This window comes from Equus przewalskii, chromosome 15 (assembly GCF_037783145.1).
Source record: "Equus przewalskii isolate Varuska chromosome 15, EquPr2, whole genome shotgun sequence".
NCBI classification, from domain to species: domain Eukaryota; kingdom Metazoa; phylum Chordata; class Mammalia; order Perissodactyla; family Equidae; genus Equus; species Equus przewalskii.
Genome location: NC_091845.1, coordinates 33,459,959 through 33,479,499, shown reverse-complemented (window position 1 = coordinate 33,479,499; position 19,541 = coordinate 33,459,959). Strand labels below are relative to the sequence as shown.

At 37.0% G+C, this 19,541-nt stretch overlaps 1 protein-coding gene across 31 annotated transcripts in view; it reads right to left on the bottom strand.

Annotated features, from left to right (window-relative positions):
• The window catches only part of ERC2 (ELKS/RAB6-interacting/CAST family member 2), a 904,903-nt gene that overhangs the window by 598,725 nt on the left and 286,637 nt on the right, over positions 1-19,541 (bottom strand). For all 31 annotated transcript variants that reach the window (XR_011526912.1, XR_011526913.1, XR_011526902.1 and 28 more), the window contains 2 exons: positions 18,679-18,834; positions 5,988-6,155 (listed from right to left, as the gene is read on the bottom strand). Coding sequence is in view for 16 of the 31 variants with exons in the window: in XM_070574931.1 (XP_070431032.1) it covers positions 5,988-6,155; positions 18,679-18,834 (324 nt within the window). In the remaining 15 variants the exon portion in view is untranslated. The remainder of the gene's footprint in view (positions 1-5,987; positions 6,156-18,678; positions 18,835-19,541) is intronic.

Below are 19,541 nucleotides of genomic sequence, written 5' to 3'. Positions count from 1 at the left end.
CAACATTTTCATTGTCAAAAGCTTCATTTTTATGATTCATCTTGAAAACTGACAGTCCAAGTTTGCTTTCTGGCTGTGTCATCGCACTGAGTCATCTGTGACTCAGAGACTGAAAAATGCTGCCACGGGCTCAGAAAACACCTCCTCCTCCACCAACACCTTACACAACCTCCCTGAAGAAGTGATCATCACCACTTCTGTTAAAGATGCATTCAATGTTTTACATTACAAATGTATAATATGTGTATCGTAGACAAATTAAAGATCACCTGAGTCTCCAACACAAAGAGAAAACAGTCAGACACTGTTGCCCATGCTTTTACTTTTTCTTTACAAAGTGTACATGCATGGTATGAATATATGTACACATATAATCATAAACATCTTTAAAGCAACAAAAACTAAATATTATACAATAAATTGTACTTAATATACTAGGATTCTAGACTTCATGAAAAATGGTAGCTTCCCCAGAGTTTGGGCAATATCTTTCATTATTATGGCCACAGTGTTACTGTTATCACAGCCATAATGTTACGATGAGGATTTAAGTCTCAGAGTTATTCATTCTAATCCCTCTTCATAGCCAGTACAGGGTTGTACCTAGTAAACATTCTTGAAACCCCAGTGAACTCACCTGTTAAAACAGAATTATAGAACTTGCCATAAACTTTGCTACGAGATAAAGTATCTCAGCTCCTTGAAAAGGAAGCCCTCAATCCACTGGGACTCTTATGGAAAGCACAAGACTGCTGGTTGAGAGTACAGGGCTCGGGAACCCAGGCCTGTCACTTACCGTTATGTGATCTTGAGCAAGTTACACATCCTCTCTGAGCCTCTATTTCTTCATCTTAAAAATAGGCTCAACAATATCAACTTCACAAGTTGTAAGTCAAGTTTAAAACAAAGTGTCACACAGAAAACAGCCACAGTTCCTGAAACTCATATAGCAATCATAAGACACTCTGTAGACATTTGGGCAATAAAACGGAATTAAAAAGTCCAAGACCAATAGCCCCTAAGATTATGGGTCCCACCTCGTCCAGCACCTTGCACATCACAGATGCTCAATAAAATATTATCAAATGATACCTCACCCATTTAGACAAGTCAAAGGAAGGGTCTATCTGAAGGGCAGCCGAGCGGAGCATTTCTAAGTGGCTGCAGTAACTCCTGAAATAATCGAGCCAGCACAGTGTATGTAACCCCATAAAACCATTCCCTTTCTCAAGGACAGCCAAGTTACTTGAGTGTGGACTCAAAGAGAATCAGCTTTAACCAAAACATAAAATTAACATTATCAGAGTAATCACCTTAGCAATATTAGCCTTCAATTATAAAAAATATAAATGGGTATTTCATACAGCTTGCATACTTTAGTCTTCAAAGGAGCTAAACGTTTTTCTTTTTATCTTCTTTCCTTCCTTTACCTATCTGCTTTTAAACAACAGAAGGAAGATGACATCCAATTAAGATTTTGTGTGGAATTATTAGTAACCAGTGATAATGAAATCACTGAACGTTTATTGTACTATAACATAGAATACAAAGTTGTCTGTCATATATCTATATACCCAACAGAATGTTGGCTGGATGAGGGCAGGAACCATATCTGGCACATAGTAGTCATTTGAAAAATATGTGTTGAATAAAAATAACACATGAAATCTAAATGTGTGGAATGAAAACTGCAGGGATCTTTAATGTAAAACTCTTGGAAATGCTTCAGGGCATCTATAAACTGCCTGAAATTATACACATTATTCTGTGTGAATGAGCGTATATGTATAGAAGTGAATTTTTCTGGAAAGTGAACCGATAGATTGCATGAGATTCTCTCCTACATTGATAACATTTAAAAAACAAAAACAAAAATGTTATGGACCCTTGCTATGCAGCTGCCACTAACCTAACCTGCATGTGCTGCCTTTCACCTTCGTGAACACAAAACCCCTACACTCTCTGTTAATTAACAGCTTCTCAAGTGTTTACTCTTAGACAAGTAGAACTCTTCCCTGACCTGTTCGGAACAGAAAGGAGTATAAAAGCAATCATCATAGACAACTGACATTTAACACACCTTTCAGAAAGCATGCCAAAGAGTGTCATGCCCGGCAGTTTAGAAACCATGCCAGGCTGGGGAAAACTGCCAGAAAACAGAAAGAAATCTCTTAATCTGGGGATAGAACAAAATAAGCGATACTTTCATAGTATTTTCATTTCTCTGTATTATTCTGAGACAGAAAAAAGCGACTCAATTGAAATATAAAAGTCTGACCTCAGTAAATACAGACACCAAAAATTCAAAGGAGACTCACAGAGATAGAATACACAGAATGGATGAAAAGATGAGACGTGAAGTAGAGAATTCCCCAAACATCCCTGATATACAACAGTAATAATAACAGCAACGATAATAATCAACACAATTTATAGCTAAACCCTTTACTAGAGTCAAAGCACTTTCCATATAAATGATGCATCAGGCTGGCACAATTATGGCCATTTTATAGATCAAGACATGGAGGTGCAGAGAAGTTCAAGTCTTGTTCAAGTCATGGTTATTGAATGGGGAGGCTGATGCACGTCCACACATCTCCCACTTCTAAATGCTGTGTTCTTCGTACAACATTTTATTTCACATCATAGGGTGACAGCCAGGCCTTTCTTATTCCTAATTTCTGAAATGTTCTGGCAATTATTCACTGAAATCCAGAAAAATCAAGGTGCCAAAGAAAGCCAGTTATTATCTCTACTGCCATGGAGTTAATGTGTTGGGAGATGGGGTTAAGTTGGTACATAGGAAACATCAAGGGAAGTAGCAAAATAAGAAACTTGGCATTGGGGTCCTTTGAAGCTATTTTAAAAAGTAAAATGTTATGTTAAGAGCTATGTGGTGTATCTCTGTGTGTGTGTAATTATTATTCCATTGATTTATTGCACACACGTCAAAGAACGTCTGGGCATTTGTACAAGTAAAAACAAACCAAGCCAGGAGCCAAGCCACATAGCCGCAAACCCAGACAAGTTGCCTCCCACCCTTCGAACCACCCTTCATGCTACCACCTCCCAAATGCACATTCTCTGGGAGCAAAAGCCTTTCTTGCAGAGACGAACTGTTAGGCCAGTGACATCTGTCATTTCTACTATATTCTAAGATTAGCCAAAGCCAGTTGATGGCACAGATTTTCCAGAGACACTAGCAGGGCTCTTCCTATTCTGGAGAGAGCCCTCTTCTGTTTTGGCAAGAGCTTTCAGGAATCACTCAAGAATCTACCTGGAAGGAGATATTACATGTAACCTCCTCCAAGGATGAGCACCATAACTTTCATGTGAACTCAAACTCAGGTCTTTCGCTGCAGGGCCCAAGGAAACATGGCATAGCTCCTCTACGGAATGCTTGTCCACTAACTCACTGCACATGAGGCAGGGAGACTTATTTCCCTCTGTTTCTCCAAGAAGCGGGAAAATCACTTTAATGTATTTTACCCTTCTGCCAAAAACCTTTTGCCTATGATCCAAAAATTAGAGCTAATTTCAACCTAAATCACTCCATCTAAGAGACGGACATCATTAGGCAACTTTCTCCATTTCTATTTACTAAGATGTTAAAAGAAGGAAAAAAAGCAAAAGAAAATTCCTCAGATGTTTCCAAGTGATAAAATCATTAAGCTCACACTTCCAACTTCAAAGAAGAAAACTAGAAAATCCTCTCACTTTCTCTGCACATGGAGAATAAATTGTTCTACTTCAAAGCACCATTTCTTTATTGGGTCATTTTAATTATTGAACGTGGGTCAGAAGCTATCCACATAACGTCATCACTGTCTTTTTCATGAAATATGTATAGGTCTAATTTGGACTACATTAACTTGAGACAGGTAAAACAGGAGAGAGAATAAGAGAAGGGAAAGGGACTAGGGAATACAGCACTCATCAGTGCATTGTAGTGAGAGGAAGGTGGTCAGCCTTTCTGAGCTGACTTTTCTCATTCTTTCCTTCTAGAGAGGAATCGCCAAGAAGCCTGACTGCCTCACTTCTCAAATTTCCTTCTACCCGATACACAGAAACACAATTACGCTAACTCTATTAGTAACGCTGGTATTATTGCCAACTTAAGACAACTGTGGGTACAATCAATTGCTTTGTGAATAACCACTGTGAAGAAAAACTCATGCTCTAGAATGGAGGTCGGCAAACTATCTGGCCCTCTTCAGAGTAATAAGACAGCTAGAGAGAGAACAAGCCAGGCATTCCAATTCCCACTCAACCCTCTTCCCACAAGATCCCAAAGCCATGGGTTGGCCAGCTTTTTCTGTAAAGGGCCAAGGAGTAAATATTTTCAGCTTTGCAGGCCTTACGGTCGCTGCTGGTGCTAAACTCTGCTGCTGTAGCTCAAAAGCAGCCAAAGACAACACACAGATGAAAAAGGGTGTCTGTTTTAATAAAACTTTATTTACAAAAACAGGCGGAGGGAAGGATTTTTCCTGCAAGCCACAGTTTTTGACTCCTATCCTAGACAATTGCTAGATGGGAGAAATGTTCTATAGCTGTGCTGTCCCATATACTAGTGACTAGCCGCACTTGAAATGTGGCTAGTGTAACTAAGAAACAACTTTTTAAATTTTACTGAATTTTAATTAATTTAAATTTGAATAGCCACATGTGATGGTGGCTACAGTATTGGCACAGATTCTAGATACTATTCACGGCTGCCTCCTCAAAGGAGATACAAGCCACCTTCCAATCATGGCATAGTTTAAATTTTTGCCTTAAAAAATAAAATAGCCATGCTTTCAAAATGGAACTATACACAACTAAAAATATTTCCTAAATGTGAAAAATCCACATCATTGAGGCCAAAACAATCTTTTTGGTTTGACACAATCACATAACTGCCTATTAGCCAATGTCAAACGCGTAGGGGCAAGGTCAGGTCCATGCCAAGACCTATCCAATCTGGAACCTGCTTTCTTTCTCCTCCAGACACTGTCCTGCGCCTTAACTGAGAGCACAGACCTACTCAACAGCCCTATTAACTCCTAAGGAAAATCCAAACCTCCCCAGAGACTCAAAAATATATACATGCAAAGACATGGCTCAAAGAGCACAAGAGAGGACATGCAACTCGATTAGATAGCCTTCTCTTAAAGGGGTATACATCATATACTGCCTCAACACAAAAATCAGGGAGATTCACCGCATTCTTTGCTATTGCCCACATGTAATAATTTATTTTCTGGCAACTGTTTTATTTACATAATAACCAGCTTGTGTTTTGCATTTCTTAGCAGACCCAAAGTTATAATCCAATGAGGGGAACCAAGGAAATAGGATAGTAACATATATTTATTTTTCTTCTAAGTATGAATAAGAAATAACAAACCAACATTTTCTTTAAGAAACTCGCACAATACCAACTTTCTTCAATGGTAAAAGAATCTTGAAAATTGAGGATATATGCCTTAGAAAGTAAGAAACTCTTGAAACCTCAGGTGCCAGGAGGGGGTCTATACAGACACACAGCAAAGTAAGGTAGATGACATTTGACTTTTCTATGATTTTTGATAAAATGAAACCATTCCAGATCTAATCATTTATCTGTGATTCCCAAATCCCAAAAACTCTGAAAAATGAAAAAGAATTCCAAGGGTGAAGCAAACTCCTTTGTTGATACAACCTGACATGGACTGACAGGTGGCTACTTAGATGGTCTTTATTTATCTTAATTTAATGTGAAAAATTTTTTTCCTGCAGAAATATCCATGTGTTTGCTTATGAGGTGTTGCTGCAACCTCACCGGAAGTGTTATACAATCTATGATACATGCAATGGGTCTTACCTTTCCAAAATCCCCAAAATATCTGACCCAAGATACATCTGGCCCCAAAAGTCTGGATAACGGATCTTCTAAAGAGAGCTGTTCAGGTAGGACATTTTCTACGAACTCAACGTCTGCTGCCCGGAATTCTGAAACAGTGCCTTACCTCAGTCTGAAGGATGGCAGCTCTCTGTTCTTTGGCAGTAAGCGACTCTTTAAGCACTTCAATGTGTTGCTTGCAATCTGAATTTTGATTGCTAAGGGTTTCAAGCTTTGTTTGTAAGGCAAGAAGTTCTGACTCCTTCTTTGAAAGTTCCTGCTTCAGCTGATCAATCTGTGAAACAACAACAAAATTGCAAGAAATTAGAAGCCGCAGCTCTTACTATTTACATTTGGGAACTGCTAATTTCTCTTAATTTTCAATAGCCAATGATCATTAATCCAACAAGGCAGGCCACGAGTTTGCTTAAAAAGATGGCTGGCCAAACCTACTACTCACCCTTGAAACCACAAAATCTATTCACCATGGTCCTCAGAAGGGTCAACAGGGAGCTAATAAAGGTAACTAACCCAAGACATAACCTGGACCCTTTCTGCCACTCTACAGTGGAAATGATCATTCAAGGGCATCATTTGACAAAAGAGAATCCTCAAAAAAAAAAAAAAAGCAGCATTAGGGGTTTTTATTTTTTTACTTACATTAAATATTAAGATGACACAAAGGAACATAAAATACATAAAAAGTATAAGGAAAAATCATACAAGAAACATCCATCATTCAATTCACCAAAAAACATCATTAGAATCATCCTGTTCTAACCCAGTTCAACCCATTTCTATCTCCTTCTCTTCCCCTTTGGAAATAATTATCACCCTGAATTTTGTGTTTGTCATTTCCTTGCTTCTCTTTTAAGTTTACCAAATTTTTTTTTTGCATCTGTAAAAGAAGTACACCATTTAGTTTTGCACAGTTTTTAACTTTGTGCTCTATATATTCTTTTTCTCTTTCATGTTAGCCCTGAGCTAACATCTGTTGCCAATATTCCTTTTTGCTTGAGGAAGATTGTTGCTGAACTAACATCTGTGCCAATCTTCCTCTATTTTATGTAGGATGCCACCACAGCATGGCTTGACAAGAGGTGCTACGTCCACACCTGGGATCCAAACCTGCAAACCCCGGGCCACCAAAGTAGAGCACACAAACTTAACCACTAAGCCACAGGGCTGGCCCCTGTGCTATGTAATCTTTTTTAGCATTTTGGTTTTTTCTACTCAATCTTACATCCTGCAGATTAAATTATGTTATTGTACATGCAATTCATTCATTTTCAACGAAGTACAGGATTCCATTGTAAGACTTCACCACAATTTATTTGTCCATTCTGCTGTTTACAGACATTTGGGTTTGTTTCCAGGTTTTTTGCTATGACAAAAAGTGCTGTTTTGAACATCTTACACATATCACCTGGTACACACAGCAAAAATAATATAGGAGTTAAATTGCTGGACCACATAGTACGCACATCTTCAACTTTACTAGATAACACCAAAATGTTTTCCAAAGCAGTTATATTAATTTTCACAGTCACAAGCTGTATATAATGTGCCAATTACTCCACATCTTTGCCAATATCTTATGTCATCAGGCTTTTACATTTTTGCCAGGCTGATAGGAGTTGTGGTAGATGATCTCCAAAGACGACTCTTACCAGTTTCTTCCTACCTGTACACACATGCCACTCCCACAACTAGGGGTGGAGTCTCTCTACCCTCCTCTCCAACCTGGGCTGGACTATGACTTGCTTCAACCAGCTAAACGCAGCAAAAGCGTCAGGACGCCTGTTCCCACCCTAGCCTGTAGGACTGGCGGCTGCAGCTTCCTCCCCCTGGAAGCCGGCCACCACATTAGAAGTCCAACCACCCTGTGACCACCATGCTGTGAAGAAGTCCAGACCAGCCACAGGCCATGCAGAAAGACAGGGGGGCCTGGTGGAAATTGTGGCTTCTTTGTCCTGTTCTGGTCCTAAAGGGAAGAATGTCAATGTTTCATCGTTAAGTTTGATGTTTGCTTTAGCTTTTTATAGGCACTCTTAAGTTTCAGAAAGTTCCCTTTTATTACAACTTGCCAAGAGGTTTTTTCTTTAATCATTAAGGAATGTTTAATATTACCAAACAATTCTTCTGCATCTCATGATATATCACACTTTTCACCTTTAATATATTATTGTAATGAATTACATTAATGGATTTTTAAAATATTAATCTCTGCTTGCATTACTATGAAAAACTCCACTAAGTCATGATGTATTATATTTTTTATATTTTAGTGGATTCAGCTTGCTAATATTTTATCAGGATCTTTCATCTATGTTTACAGGGAAAATTGGTTTGTAATTTTCCTATCTTACGCTGTCCTTGTCAGGTCTTAGCAACAATTTAGCCTTCCAAATAGATTAGGGAGTGTTTCTTCTTTTAATGTGTTCTGAAATGGTCTGTGTAAAATTGAAAACTTTTTTCCATTAATGTTCATTAGAAATCAACAGCAAAACAATCTAGAGCTGATACTTTCTTTTTCCGAAGACCATTACTTACTTCATCCATCTTTAATGGTTCTAAGAATATTCGTGTTTCTAACTATTTGAGTCAATTTTGAGAAGCTTTTTATCCCCTAAGAATTTTTCATTTCATCTAAATTTTCACCTTTATCAGCATGAAATTTTCATAAGACCCATTTATCTTTTGATATCTATAGCATCTATGATTATGCCTTCTTTTTTATTCCCAATATTCTTTATTTTTACTCTCTTTTTCTTGAGGAATCTCAGCAGAGGCAACATCATGTTAAATAATCTCTTCAAAGAGCCAATTTGTCTGTGTTTATCATCTAATGTTTTTATTTTCTATTTCATTAATTTCTGCTCTTATTTTGAAATTGTTTCCTTCCTACTACTTTCTTTGGATTTATTCTGTTTTCTTTTCCGAACTTTTTAAGTTGACATTTATCTTACTAATTTTCAGCCTTTTTTCTTTCCACATATAAGCCTTAAGACTATAAATTTCCCTTCAGTATCATTTTAGCTTGATCACACTAGTTTGATACGTAGTCTTGACATATTGTTCAGTCCTACATATTTTCTAATCTCCATTATTATCTGTTCTTTGACTCATGAATAACTTAGAAGTACGTTTCTTAATCTCCAAATACATGGATGTTTCCTAGTTTTCTTTGTGTTTTTATTTCTCACTTGCTTTGTGAATAGAGAACATGGTCTGCTTGGTACTGGTCACTTGTAATTTGGTGTATCCTGCTTTACGACACAGAATGTGGTCAGTTATCACAAATGTACTTTGTATACTGTGTGCTTGAAAAAAATACGTATCCAACAATTTTGGGGCGCAATATTCTAAAAATCTGCATTCAAAAACTTTTAATTGGGTAATTTAAGTCTTCTATATTTCGATCTTTTAATTTGCCTCCTCTGTTGATTACTTAAGGGTGAGTTAAAACTATCCACTATAATGGTGAAATAATTTCTCCTTGTAGTTCAGCCAATTTTTTAGCTCTAAAATGTTTCTTTGCCTTAAAGTCTGCAACAGCCTTCTTATGGTTAGCATTTGGCTAGTGTGTCTTTTTTCACTTTCAATGTGTCTTTAATCTTATGTTGTAGATGTCTCTTGTATATAGCATATACCCACATTCTTTTACCCTGTCTGATAAAATTAAATGAAGCATTTATTATCATTACAGATATGTGATTTTATTTCAACCATCTTACTTTGTGCGTGCTAATATATACTACCATTTCTATTTCTTCTCTTTTCTTTCTTGCTTTGTTTTGAATAACTTTTTTCTCATTTTTTTTGCCTCTACTCATTTAAAAGTTATACTTTTATATATTTATTTTACATATTTATTTATTTCTAACATTACCCTAGAAATTATAACATGCTTACACTTTTGACTTATCTAAGCCTAAAGTCAATCTATATGTCTATCTTCTTTCAGAATAATATAAGGATCTTAAGACACTTTAAGTCCAATTACCACTCTCCTGACATACACATTATTATCGTCACGTATTTTAGTTCTTTCCTGTTTTATTTTTAACTCATAACTATTTTTTTACAGTCCATGTTTGTTTATATTTACCCCTACATTTGTCACTATTTTTATTATTCATTTTTGCATCTCAGATATTCCGTTAGGAGTCTCCTTTTGCCTGAAATGCATAATTTACAATTTCCTGGGGCTGGCCCCGTGGCCGAGTGGTTAAGTTCGCGTGCTCCGCGGCAGGCGGCCCAGTGTTTCGTTGGTTCGAATCCTGGGCGCGGACATGGCACTGCTCATCAAACCACGCTGAGGCAGTGTCCCACATGCCACAACTAGAAGGACCCACAATGAAGAACATACAACTGTGTACCAGGGGGCTTTGGGGAGAAAAAGGAAAAAAATAAAATCTTTAAAATTTCCTTTAGTGAGGTTTCATTGATGGCAAACCCAATTTTTGTCTAAAACTATCTCAACTTCATTCTTTTTTCTCCAACATTGTTGCTGAGGATTAAAAGTAATTTTCTAGGTTAAATGATGTTTTCTCTCAACACACTGAGGATATTATTCCACTATCTTCTGGCTAATAAAAGCTATTAAGAAGTCAAGCTATCACTCCAAATTCATTCCTTTAAAGGTAATGGGACTCTTTTCCATTAGCTGCCCTTTTTTAACAGCTTTATTGAAATATAATTTACATGCCACACAATTAACCTGCTTAAAGTGTATAGTTGATGGTTTTTAGTATATTCACAGAATTGTGCAACCATTATCATAATCAAATTTTAGAACATTTTCATCATCTCAAAATGAAACCTTGTAACCATTAGAAGTCACACTCCATTCTCCACCCTCTACATCCAGTCCTAGGCAACCAATAATCTACTTTCTGTCTATATGGATTGGCCTATTCTGGCAATTTCACATAAATAGAATCTTACAGCATATGTACTTTGTGACTGGCTTCCTTCACACAGCACAATGTTTCAAGGTTCATCCATGTTGTAGTATGTTATTAGTACTTCATTTTTTATTGGTGAATAATATACCACTGTATGAATATGCCACATTTTGTCTATCTATTCACCAACTGATGGACACGTAGGTTGTTTCCATGTTTTGGCTATTACAAATAATGCTGCTAAGAATATTCATGTGCAAGTCTGCATGGACATATGTTTTCATTTCTCTTCAGTATACATTCTCTGTCCCTACCACATCTCTCTTTTCCTCTGGAACTCTGATGAAATTTATGCTAGACCTCCTTATTCTATCTTCTTTGTATCTTAACTTGTCTTTCAAGTATTCCATCTTTTCATCTTCTATTTAATTTCTTCTGCTCTGTTTTTCAGTTTACTAAATTTCTCTTCTGCTATGACCACTTTGCAGGTAAACCTATTCATTGAACTTTTAAATTCTGTTTTTATATTTTCCCATCTCTAGACATTTTATTTGGTTCTCTTTAAATTTGCTTGGTATTTTTATAATCTCTTGCCCTCTATTCATATTTTCAATCCCTTCTTTTATTTATTTAAACATATTAAACATACTTATTTCATAGTGTTTGTCTTAAAATTCCAACTTCTGAAGTTCTTGCCTTCTGGTTCTGCTGTTTGTTCTTTTTAACAACTATCACTTATGGTGGCTTGTTTTCTTCAGGTTTTGTGATTTTTACAAAAATCTTTACTGTGTGTTCATGTTTTTTGGAACTCTATCTGGAGAAATACTCTGAGGTCTAAGTTGAACACATGGTCCTTCAGAGGGTTTGTCTCTGCCAATGCCTGGGGCACTACCAACCAAGAACCCCTTTAAACTACATTCTCTACTTGAAGTTTTTGGACCACCTCACACTGCACATCTGTGCAAGAGCCAGCTGTGGTTATGGATTCTCAAAGCTAGTTTTTTCACCTTTCCCTTGGCTGAAAGTTTTAAAATAGATCAATTTCCCTGGAGTCCCCTAGTCTAGGTGGGAGGAAAGTAGAGTGGGGAGGTTATTTTTGGTTTACCCTTCCACTGAGAGTGTAGCTGTCTGGGATCCCAGCTTTATGTGGTAGCAGTAGTGGAGTTTCTATTGGACTCACCTTGAGCAAGCTCAGTCTTCTGTCTCTTTCCTTCAATGTCCGCACAACTGTGAAAACTAAAGCTCAAGTTCACTGTCTAGCAAATGCCAACAAGAAGAAAGAACCAGCGCTCTACTTATTACTCCAGCTCTGGCTTAGTTTGGGCCCTTGAGATTCTTTCTAACTTCACAGTTCATAGGAACGTGTTAAAATGTATGTTTTCAAAATGCATTTCATCCAGCATTTTTGGTTGTTTTCAGCAACTGAAAGTGGCATACACAAGAACCAAGCTACTGACAACAACTGCTGAGCATGAACACAGTGGGATGCTTAAAAAGAAGTGAGATCCACCCCCCCCCCCCCCCCCCACCTTCAGAAGTGTTCAGGTTGCACAATTTACTAGAACAATTGATATGGAACCCCATTTGCAGGGAGAAGTCAGACTAGATCACGGGACAAATAGGTTTCATCTTGCTTGCCAAATCTAAAGGTGTAGGAGTGGCTGGCCAGAAGGTAGGCTTGAGAGGATTCTGAGTATGCTTAAAGGTTCACTGGGAAAGAATCGTGACTGATTATCAACGTGCCCTGGGTCTGTGTGAGCAGCAGTGGTACTGCTCATGTATATGTAATCCATGAAATATATTATTTCTTTATAATGAATCATGAGTCTATGATCATTTTTACCTGGAATAAAAGTAAGTACCCACCCCCTTTTCTCTCTCATACAACAAGAACAGGGTATAAATAAAAAGAGGGAAAATCAGGATTAGGATTACCTAAAATTATAAAAGAAATTCAATCTGTTGTGATCAGCATGGTCAACACTCTTCTCAAGGGGTACAACCCCAAATCACATGCAGTTGTAGCTGACAGCACACTATATACTTGATTCCACATATGAAACTGATTCATCTGAAAATAAAGCTAAAAAACTTTCAACTCTACATGTCTAAGCAGAGATGATGTTTATAGTTAAAAAAACTGATTTGTGCTAACTTCTACAAATATCAGAGTAGAAATCTACTGTGGGATTGGGGCACTGAGAGAGGAATTTGAATGAAATTAACTTGACCAACAGAATAGTACTTAATAGGAAGGAAGGACATGGCAGTTTCTATGTATATTTACTTTATTCAAAAAATAGATTGATAGCCATAAAACTATTTCATTCTATAAATATTAAATAGGCAGTTGCTTTAAATAGCTTTCAGACTATCAACACCATAAGGTAAATTTTAAATAAATATTTTTTGCAGACAATAACCAGCAGAGGCTTTTCTAAGGGGAATATAGTTACAGTATAAAAAATCATATTCTTCCATAAAAATATGCCTCTTGCTTCTTTTATAGCCATAAACTCAATAAAAATGGAAAGTGATGCAATCGAACATACATGAGAACTGAGGCTGGGGAACGTCTGTCTCCGTGACGGCCAGAAGAAAAGCTGGGCGGAATTACATCACATGCTTTCTGTGAAGTCCATGTGGACATCAGGCACACTTCATCTCATCTGAAAGTTCTTCCACCTCTTACGTCTGTGACACAACCAACACCCTGAAAAGACTCCTCTGCCAAGGAAAACAGCTTCTTTTTCACTGCAGATACGGCCCTCATGTCTAGAACGTGATATGCTTATTATCATGCAGTTTGGGTTACGAGGTTTGTAATCCGTCAGAGGTTAATAAGAAAATGTGTTACAAATTCAGAATAAAGGGGGAGATCTAAGACAGCAGAATGCCATCTTTGGCAAACTCTGAAAACAGAGTGAGTGGCTAATATAGAAGCACTGAGATCAGTAGATGAAAAATGTGTTAGACTAGGAACAAAGCCTCACACACAGAACAGGGGCTGCCATCATTCCTTCCTTACCAGAAGAACAATTATTCATATGGTACATTCCATGCTTAAAGGCTTCACAGTGCTCCTGAAGGTAACTTATGCTTTTCATGGTCTCTTAGATTCTGCTCTCACGGTCTGATTCCTTAAAGCCTTCGGAGTTGGGGCAGAAATCGGAGTTTCAAACATGGGAGAGTTGTACCACTCAGGAGGTCTCCCAGAATCTCAGTTCTCAGAGACACGTACACATGCCAAAGGGCTTGCAAGATGGAGAGAGTTCCACTCTGCCCAACTATGGCTGGTATCCTTGCCTTGCACAAGCTGAGATTTTAAACTCTGCTTTTACATTTTTGCAATTCACCTTCCCTCTTTCCAAAAATGTTATGTCATGGTTTACTATGACATCATACTTATAAAAAGCAATCAAGGTCTTTTAATCACAAAGCTTTCAAGAGGCCCTACCAGTCCCAGCCATCTGCTCAGCATCAAAATGGAGGTGCATGGCATTTCATATGGCTATTTAAAATACTTCCTTTCCCTCCAACCTACATGCTTTATTCATTTTAATAATTAATGCAAGCAGCACTCCCTTTTCATACCACAATATTGTTTCTATGTCAAATTTTCATTGAAACATTTAAAATTACCTATTTCAAGATGGTTCCATATCTAAAAATAACTGTGTATAAGAATTATTACTAGCTACCTTTATTATCTTTTTGGAGCAAATAATTACATATTAAGATTGAGACTGATTTGAGAGCATGCCCTGTTAATGAAGAAGAATCAAATGCTGAGTCAATTTTATCACCAGCGGGTCATAAAAATAATTTTCAACTAAAATTGCAAAACAATAAGCAAATGATAAGATGGATATGTGAACAATTTTAGGAGCTACTTTTTTTTCAAGATTAAGTTGAACTTGTTTAAATCTAAAAAATAGTAAACTTCCACATAATCACAATAGAAAACATTTTAGACCTCTATTAAAGAATTACTCAGATTAGGGGCTGGCCCAGTGGCGCAGTGGTTAAGTTTGCACGTTCTGCTTCAGCAGCCTGGGGTTTGCTGGTTCGGATCCCAGGTGCGGACCTACATACCACTTGTCAAGCCATGCTACGGCAGGCATCCCACATATCAAGTAGAGGAAGATGGCATGGATGTTAGCTCAGGGCCAGTCTTCCTCAGCAAAAAAGAGGAAGATTGACAGTCGATTAAGGCTAATCTTCCTCAAAAAAAAAGAGAAATACTCAGATTAAAGATCACCTCCAAGCCTGACGCCTTTGTAAACAGTGATCATTCTGAAGGTGCCTCTCCAAAGGGCCCCATAAAAGAGAAGTTCCCTGGGGCGCTTTTAAAAGCTTTCTGCATATTCATTACAAACAGCAGGAAGTAACAATATCTAGCTGCAATTTCAAGTTTGGTTCCCAAAGGGTTCCACTCCCCTTCTTATGCAGCATTTCATAAGAATTTCTGAAACGTTCTTCTACCACAACTCTTAGAGTCTTTATAAATCATCAAAACAACAGTTTCTACAGTCAACTATCCCTGCCTCAAATCTAGCATTTTCTGCTAGCTGGGATCCAAAGTCACTTGATGATTTCCATTTCTATCACTGCCTCAATAAACCCAATGAGTTTAACAATTACATTTCCATTTCCCAAGTAAGTTTCAGAACACCTAGGTTTTTGCAACTTAAATCTAATGTTTCTCTTCTTTTTTGGAAAACCTATCATTTCACATACACTTGAGTTCTCCCTACTTCCTTATCCGTGTGGAGTTGGGGGTGGGATGATATTTTTACTTATCTTTCTAGGTTTGCTCAGACATGGATTGGAGTTGGCATTCTTCACCAGCCCTGTCATTGCTGTTTCACCAATGTGAATATTTAGACAAAAAACACTCACTCTAAACCTAAACAACTTGTATTACTCTAGCCAGAAGTAAACTCTCCTCCTATCAAATCTTCAGGATAGTTTTTTGAGTGCTTTTCTTACTTTCCCAGTTAAGTGGTCAGTATTGGGAAGTGGGAAATACTTTGAACATTGCACAATTTTTGCTGCCCCTCAGTAACTAGCTCAGTGCCACGTGCTAAAAACAATGTTTAGTAAGTCTTCGGGGACCACAGAGCTCAAAATCCCTCATTGAAAGCTTTACCCATGCAACACTGCATAAATGAAAGTCAAGAGACTCCAGTGATGACATTAAACAATTGTTCTATCAATGTGTGTAACCAACTATTGCAAAAATGAACTCCTCAGATATCTGTGATGATGTTGACAAGTAACATATTTATACAAATTCTGCAGAAAAGCTATGCAAATAGGCCACAATGGACCATGAACTATGCTAGCGATCAATTTTAAACAACATCAACCCATGCCTCTAAAATTTAACAAGTTCCATGATAAATGATTCACTCGACTGGAATCAGTTCACAAAGCCTAAGGGATCCCACAAAGCACAAGACAGGCACTCAGGACTAAACGCTTAGCAATAGCTGTGTCTTGATAGACCTGCTCAACCATTCCCAGGCTTAAATAAGAAATCCAAAAGTAAGAGAAGAAAAATAAGCAATTGAAATAAAGATATGAAGTATGAGCAATAAATGTTACGGGTCAATCCAATAAGAACATTCATGATACATCTTTATGACATTCTAAGAATTCATTTTTATTTGTATTTCTTGGAATCCATTTTTCCCCATTAGTCAAGTTATATATAAAATTTATTATTATCATCATCATGGTTATACTGCCTCAATAATGAGTATAATTATTAGCTACTTTTTTGAGCACTTTACATTATTATTTCATTTAACCCACTGAATCACCCAGTAAGTTTGTGGTGTTGCCCCCATTTTACAGAAGAGGAAGGTACGGTTGAGTGACATAAGTCACTCCCCAAGGCCATGCAGCTAGCAAGGGCAGGCTAGAGATTTGCCAGAGTCTGCTTTAGTCTTCAGCCTGCACTCTTTCTATCTTACTCCATTTCTCTCCTCAAACATCCTTCTGCCATGACCACTTCTGGAACTCTTAAAAGTAACTAACCATTAAAAGTTAAAACTAACTCAAGGATTGATGGTCTCTCAAACAACTGTGGGCTAATAAAGGTCACGACTTGCTTGCTGAAAACCATATACATGTTTTATTCACCTGGACAGAGTCCATGGCGAGGGGTGGAGTTTACAAATTTCATGGTATTTTCAGTTGTAGAAGTGGTTTGAACTATCTCCCACTGTTAAATGACAGGATGGGGAGGAAATGTTTAAGCCAAAACAATAAATTTCCCCCAAACTTCATGAGTTCACTCATATCTGTGCCTCTGGTCTTCACTCCCAGCATGATTTGGTCATCGTCTACAGGCCACCCTACTACTGGGCTTGCTGCCTCTCAGCTCAACTCTCTGAGAGGGAAGCACTGAAAAAAAGAAACCAGAAAGCAGGGCTGTGCAGGGAAAGCCATGCTGCATCTCGTGGCAGTCCGTGAAAGGAAAGGGTTACATTCACATCCAATGGACATTCTCCTTCTCATGTCTCCACTCCTTGGTTCAAATTTTTAGTCATAATCTCAATGTCAACTCACAGATGGAAAGTTGGCAGAAGTAAGCATACTTTTTGCTTTTTTCCCTAGAGAAACACACATACATACATACATGGTGAAGTAGATGCTAGATATTATTATTTCCTCTCTATAATTTGCAAATTCTCTGCAATGAGTATGCATGTATTTCACAACTGATAAAAATCATAACCATCATTTAAACATTTTTTTCTCTCCACTCCCACTGCTTTCTCACAGAAGTGTGTATTACTCTTAAATCTGCTGCATTTTGTAAGACAACAAGCAGGAGTAAAACCTAGAATAAGAACAGGGATATTTAAGAGCAAGTGGTAGAAAAAAGAAAGAAAAATTATTTTAATTGGTGTGGTTATTATTTTCAGAAGCAAAGTGCTGAAATAGAGGAATAAATAAAAATATCTCAAAGTCTCAAAAGACCTATTTGGGGCTATTCATAAATTTAATAATTCTCTATATGTAAAAATAATAGATACTCAGGTTCTAAGTCCATTTGGAGCCCAAAGTTTAATTTTGAAAAATACAAGCCAAATTCTTTAAAACTGGCAATATTGACATAAATTAATGAGATAGATTAATATTTTAATAATATTAATATTATTTTATAAATATTCCATGGCAACAGATAACAACAATAATAACACCACTAACAATAATGCCTGACATTTATTGAATGCTTATTAGAGATCAGTTAAGGGACTAAGTGCTTTAAATGCATAATCTCTCAGAATCGTCAAAGAAACCCAATGATGAAGGCACTTTTCTTTTTCTTATCCCCTTATCTCATGGATGAAGAAACTGAGGCTTCGAGAGGTTGAATAATTTAAGCAAACAGCAGCTTTGAGACTCAAAATCAATTCTGTCAAACATTGTGCTAAAACCAAAATGTCTTCATACCAGTGAAATCAGTTAAATTGGCTTCCAAGATCAACATCTTTTGAGACAATCACCTTCTAGGGATAGGCCAAAAAATTGGCAATGACAGAAACTTTAAAAAATAGCAAACTTCTGAAAACTCAGGAAATTCGGAAGAGAGAAGAAATAATAAATGTTAGAAAGAAAACAAGTATTAGATGTTAATTCCAAAGACAGAGGGACACCAAAGGAACTCAATCCTAGACCCCTCATTAAGTAGAAATTCTACCAAATGTTTTCCCTGATTTCTCTTTGGAATCTATGCTTCTGAACTAAAAATCTTTGCACTCTTCTTTATTGTCCATATATTTCATGACGTCACACTAAGCAGATTATGTGGGTATTTGGGGAAAATACGTATGTAAACCATAACTTTCCAGTCACACTAAGAGTATAAAAGTTTATAACTTTGGACCATACCTTGGTTTTCATGAACTTGGAGTGACTTTTGTAAACCTCTATTTGTTTGATCTCTTCTTCGCGGTCCTCAGTGTTCAGCACACCATTGGCTTTTAACATCTGGATCTCATCCTCAAGATCCCTTATGTTTCGCTCCAATGAAGCGATTTTTGTGTCCTGTTGGTAAAAAAAGGAGGAAAGAAAGGAAGAGAAAACAATTGTTTTGTCAGTAGCATCAAAACAGAATTCCAGAAAGCAATTTTGGTAGTAATACGTTAACTATGGTGTAGATATAGCCATGAATTTAGAACAATTTATTTTTTTCACTTCTGATGATCATTTGTGAGTTTATTTTTCAAGCTCCCACTAAAGATCATGTGTCAATACAATACAGAGAGTTACCTAAACATGTTTGTCTAATATCTGGGAATCAAATTACCAAATCAACAGTGATAAAAGTGATCTAAAGTGTTAAAAAAAACAAAAACACCACTGAAGTGGACCAATTTATAATTTCAGATATAGTTTACTGGTGTATGTTTTTGAGTCTATTTGTAAACACAAAAATGGTTTGTTCATGTGTATATTCTGTGGCTATTTTTATAAGGCATGCTTGGAATTTGACTCCGAGAGAGAAGGAAATTAACATCTTCTAATGGGGAAAGGATTCCCATCTAAATACAGACATAGTGAAATTAAATAACTGAATCTAGACTTGGTAAAGATTGATACACTAACCTTGAAAATGTATAGCCACTGGAAATAATGTATCATAACATCATGATTTATTTGGCCAGTAGTCAGCTCCCTACATGACAAAAAACATTACTACCTTGCAGGGCATTTCTAATCTATTGATTTACAGAGTTAAAAATCTAGAAATA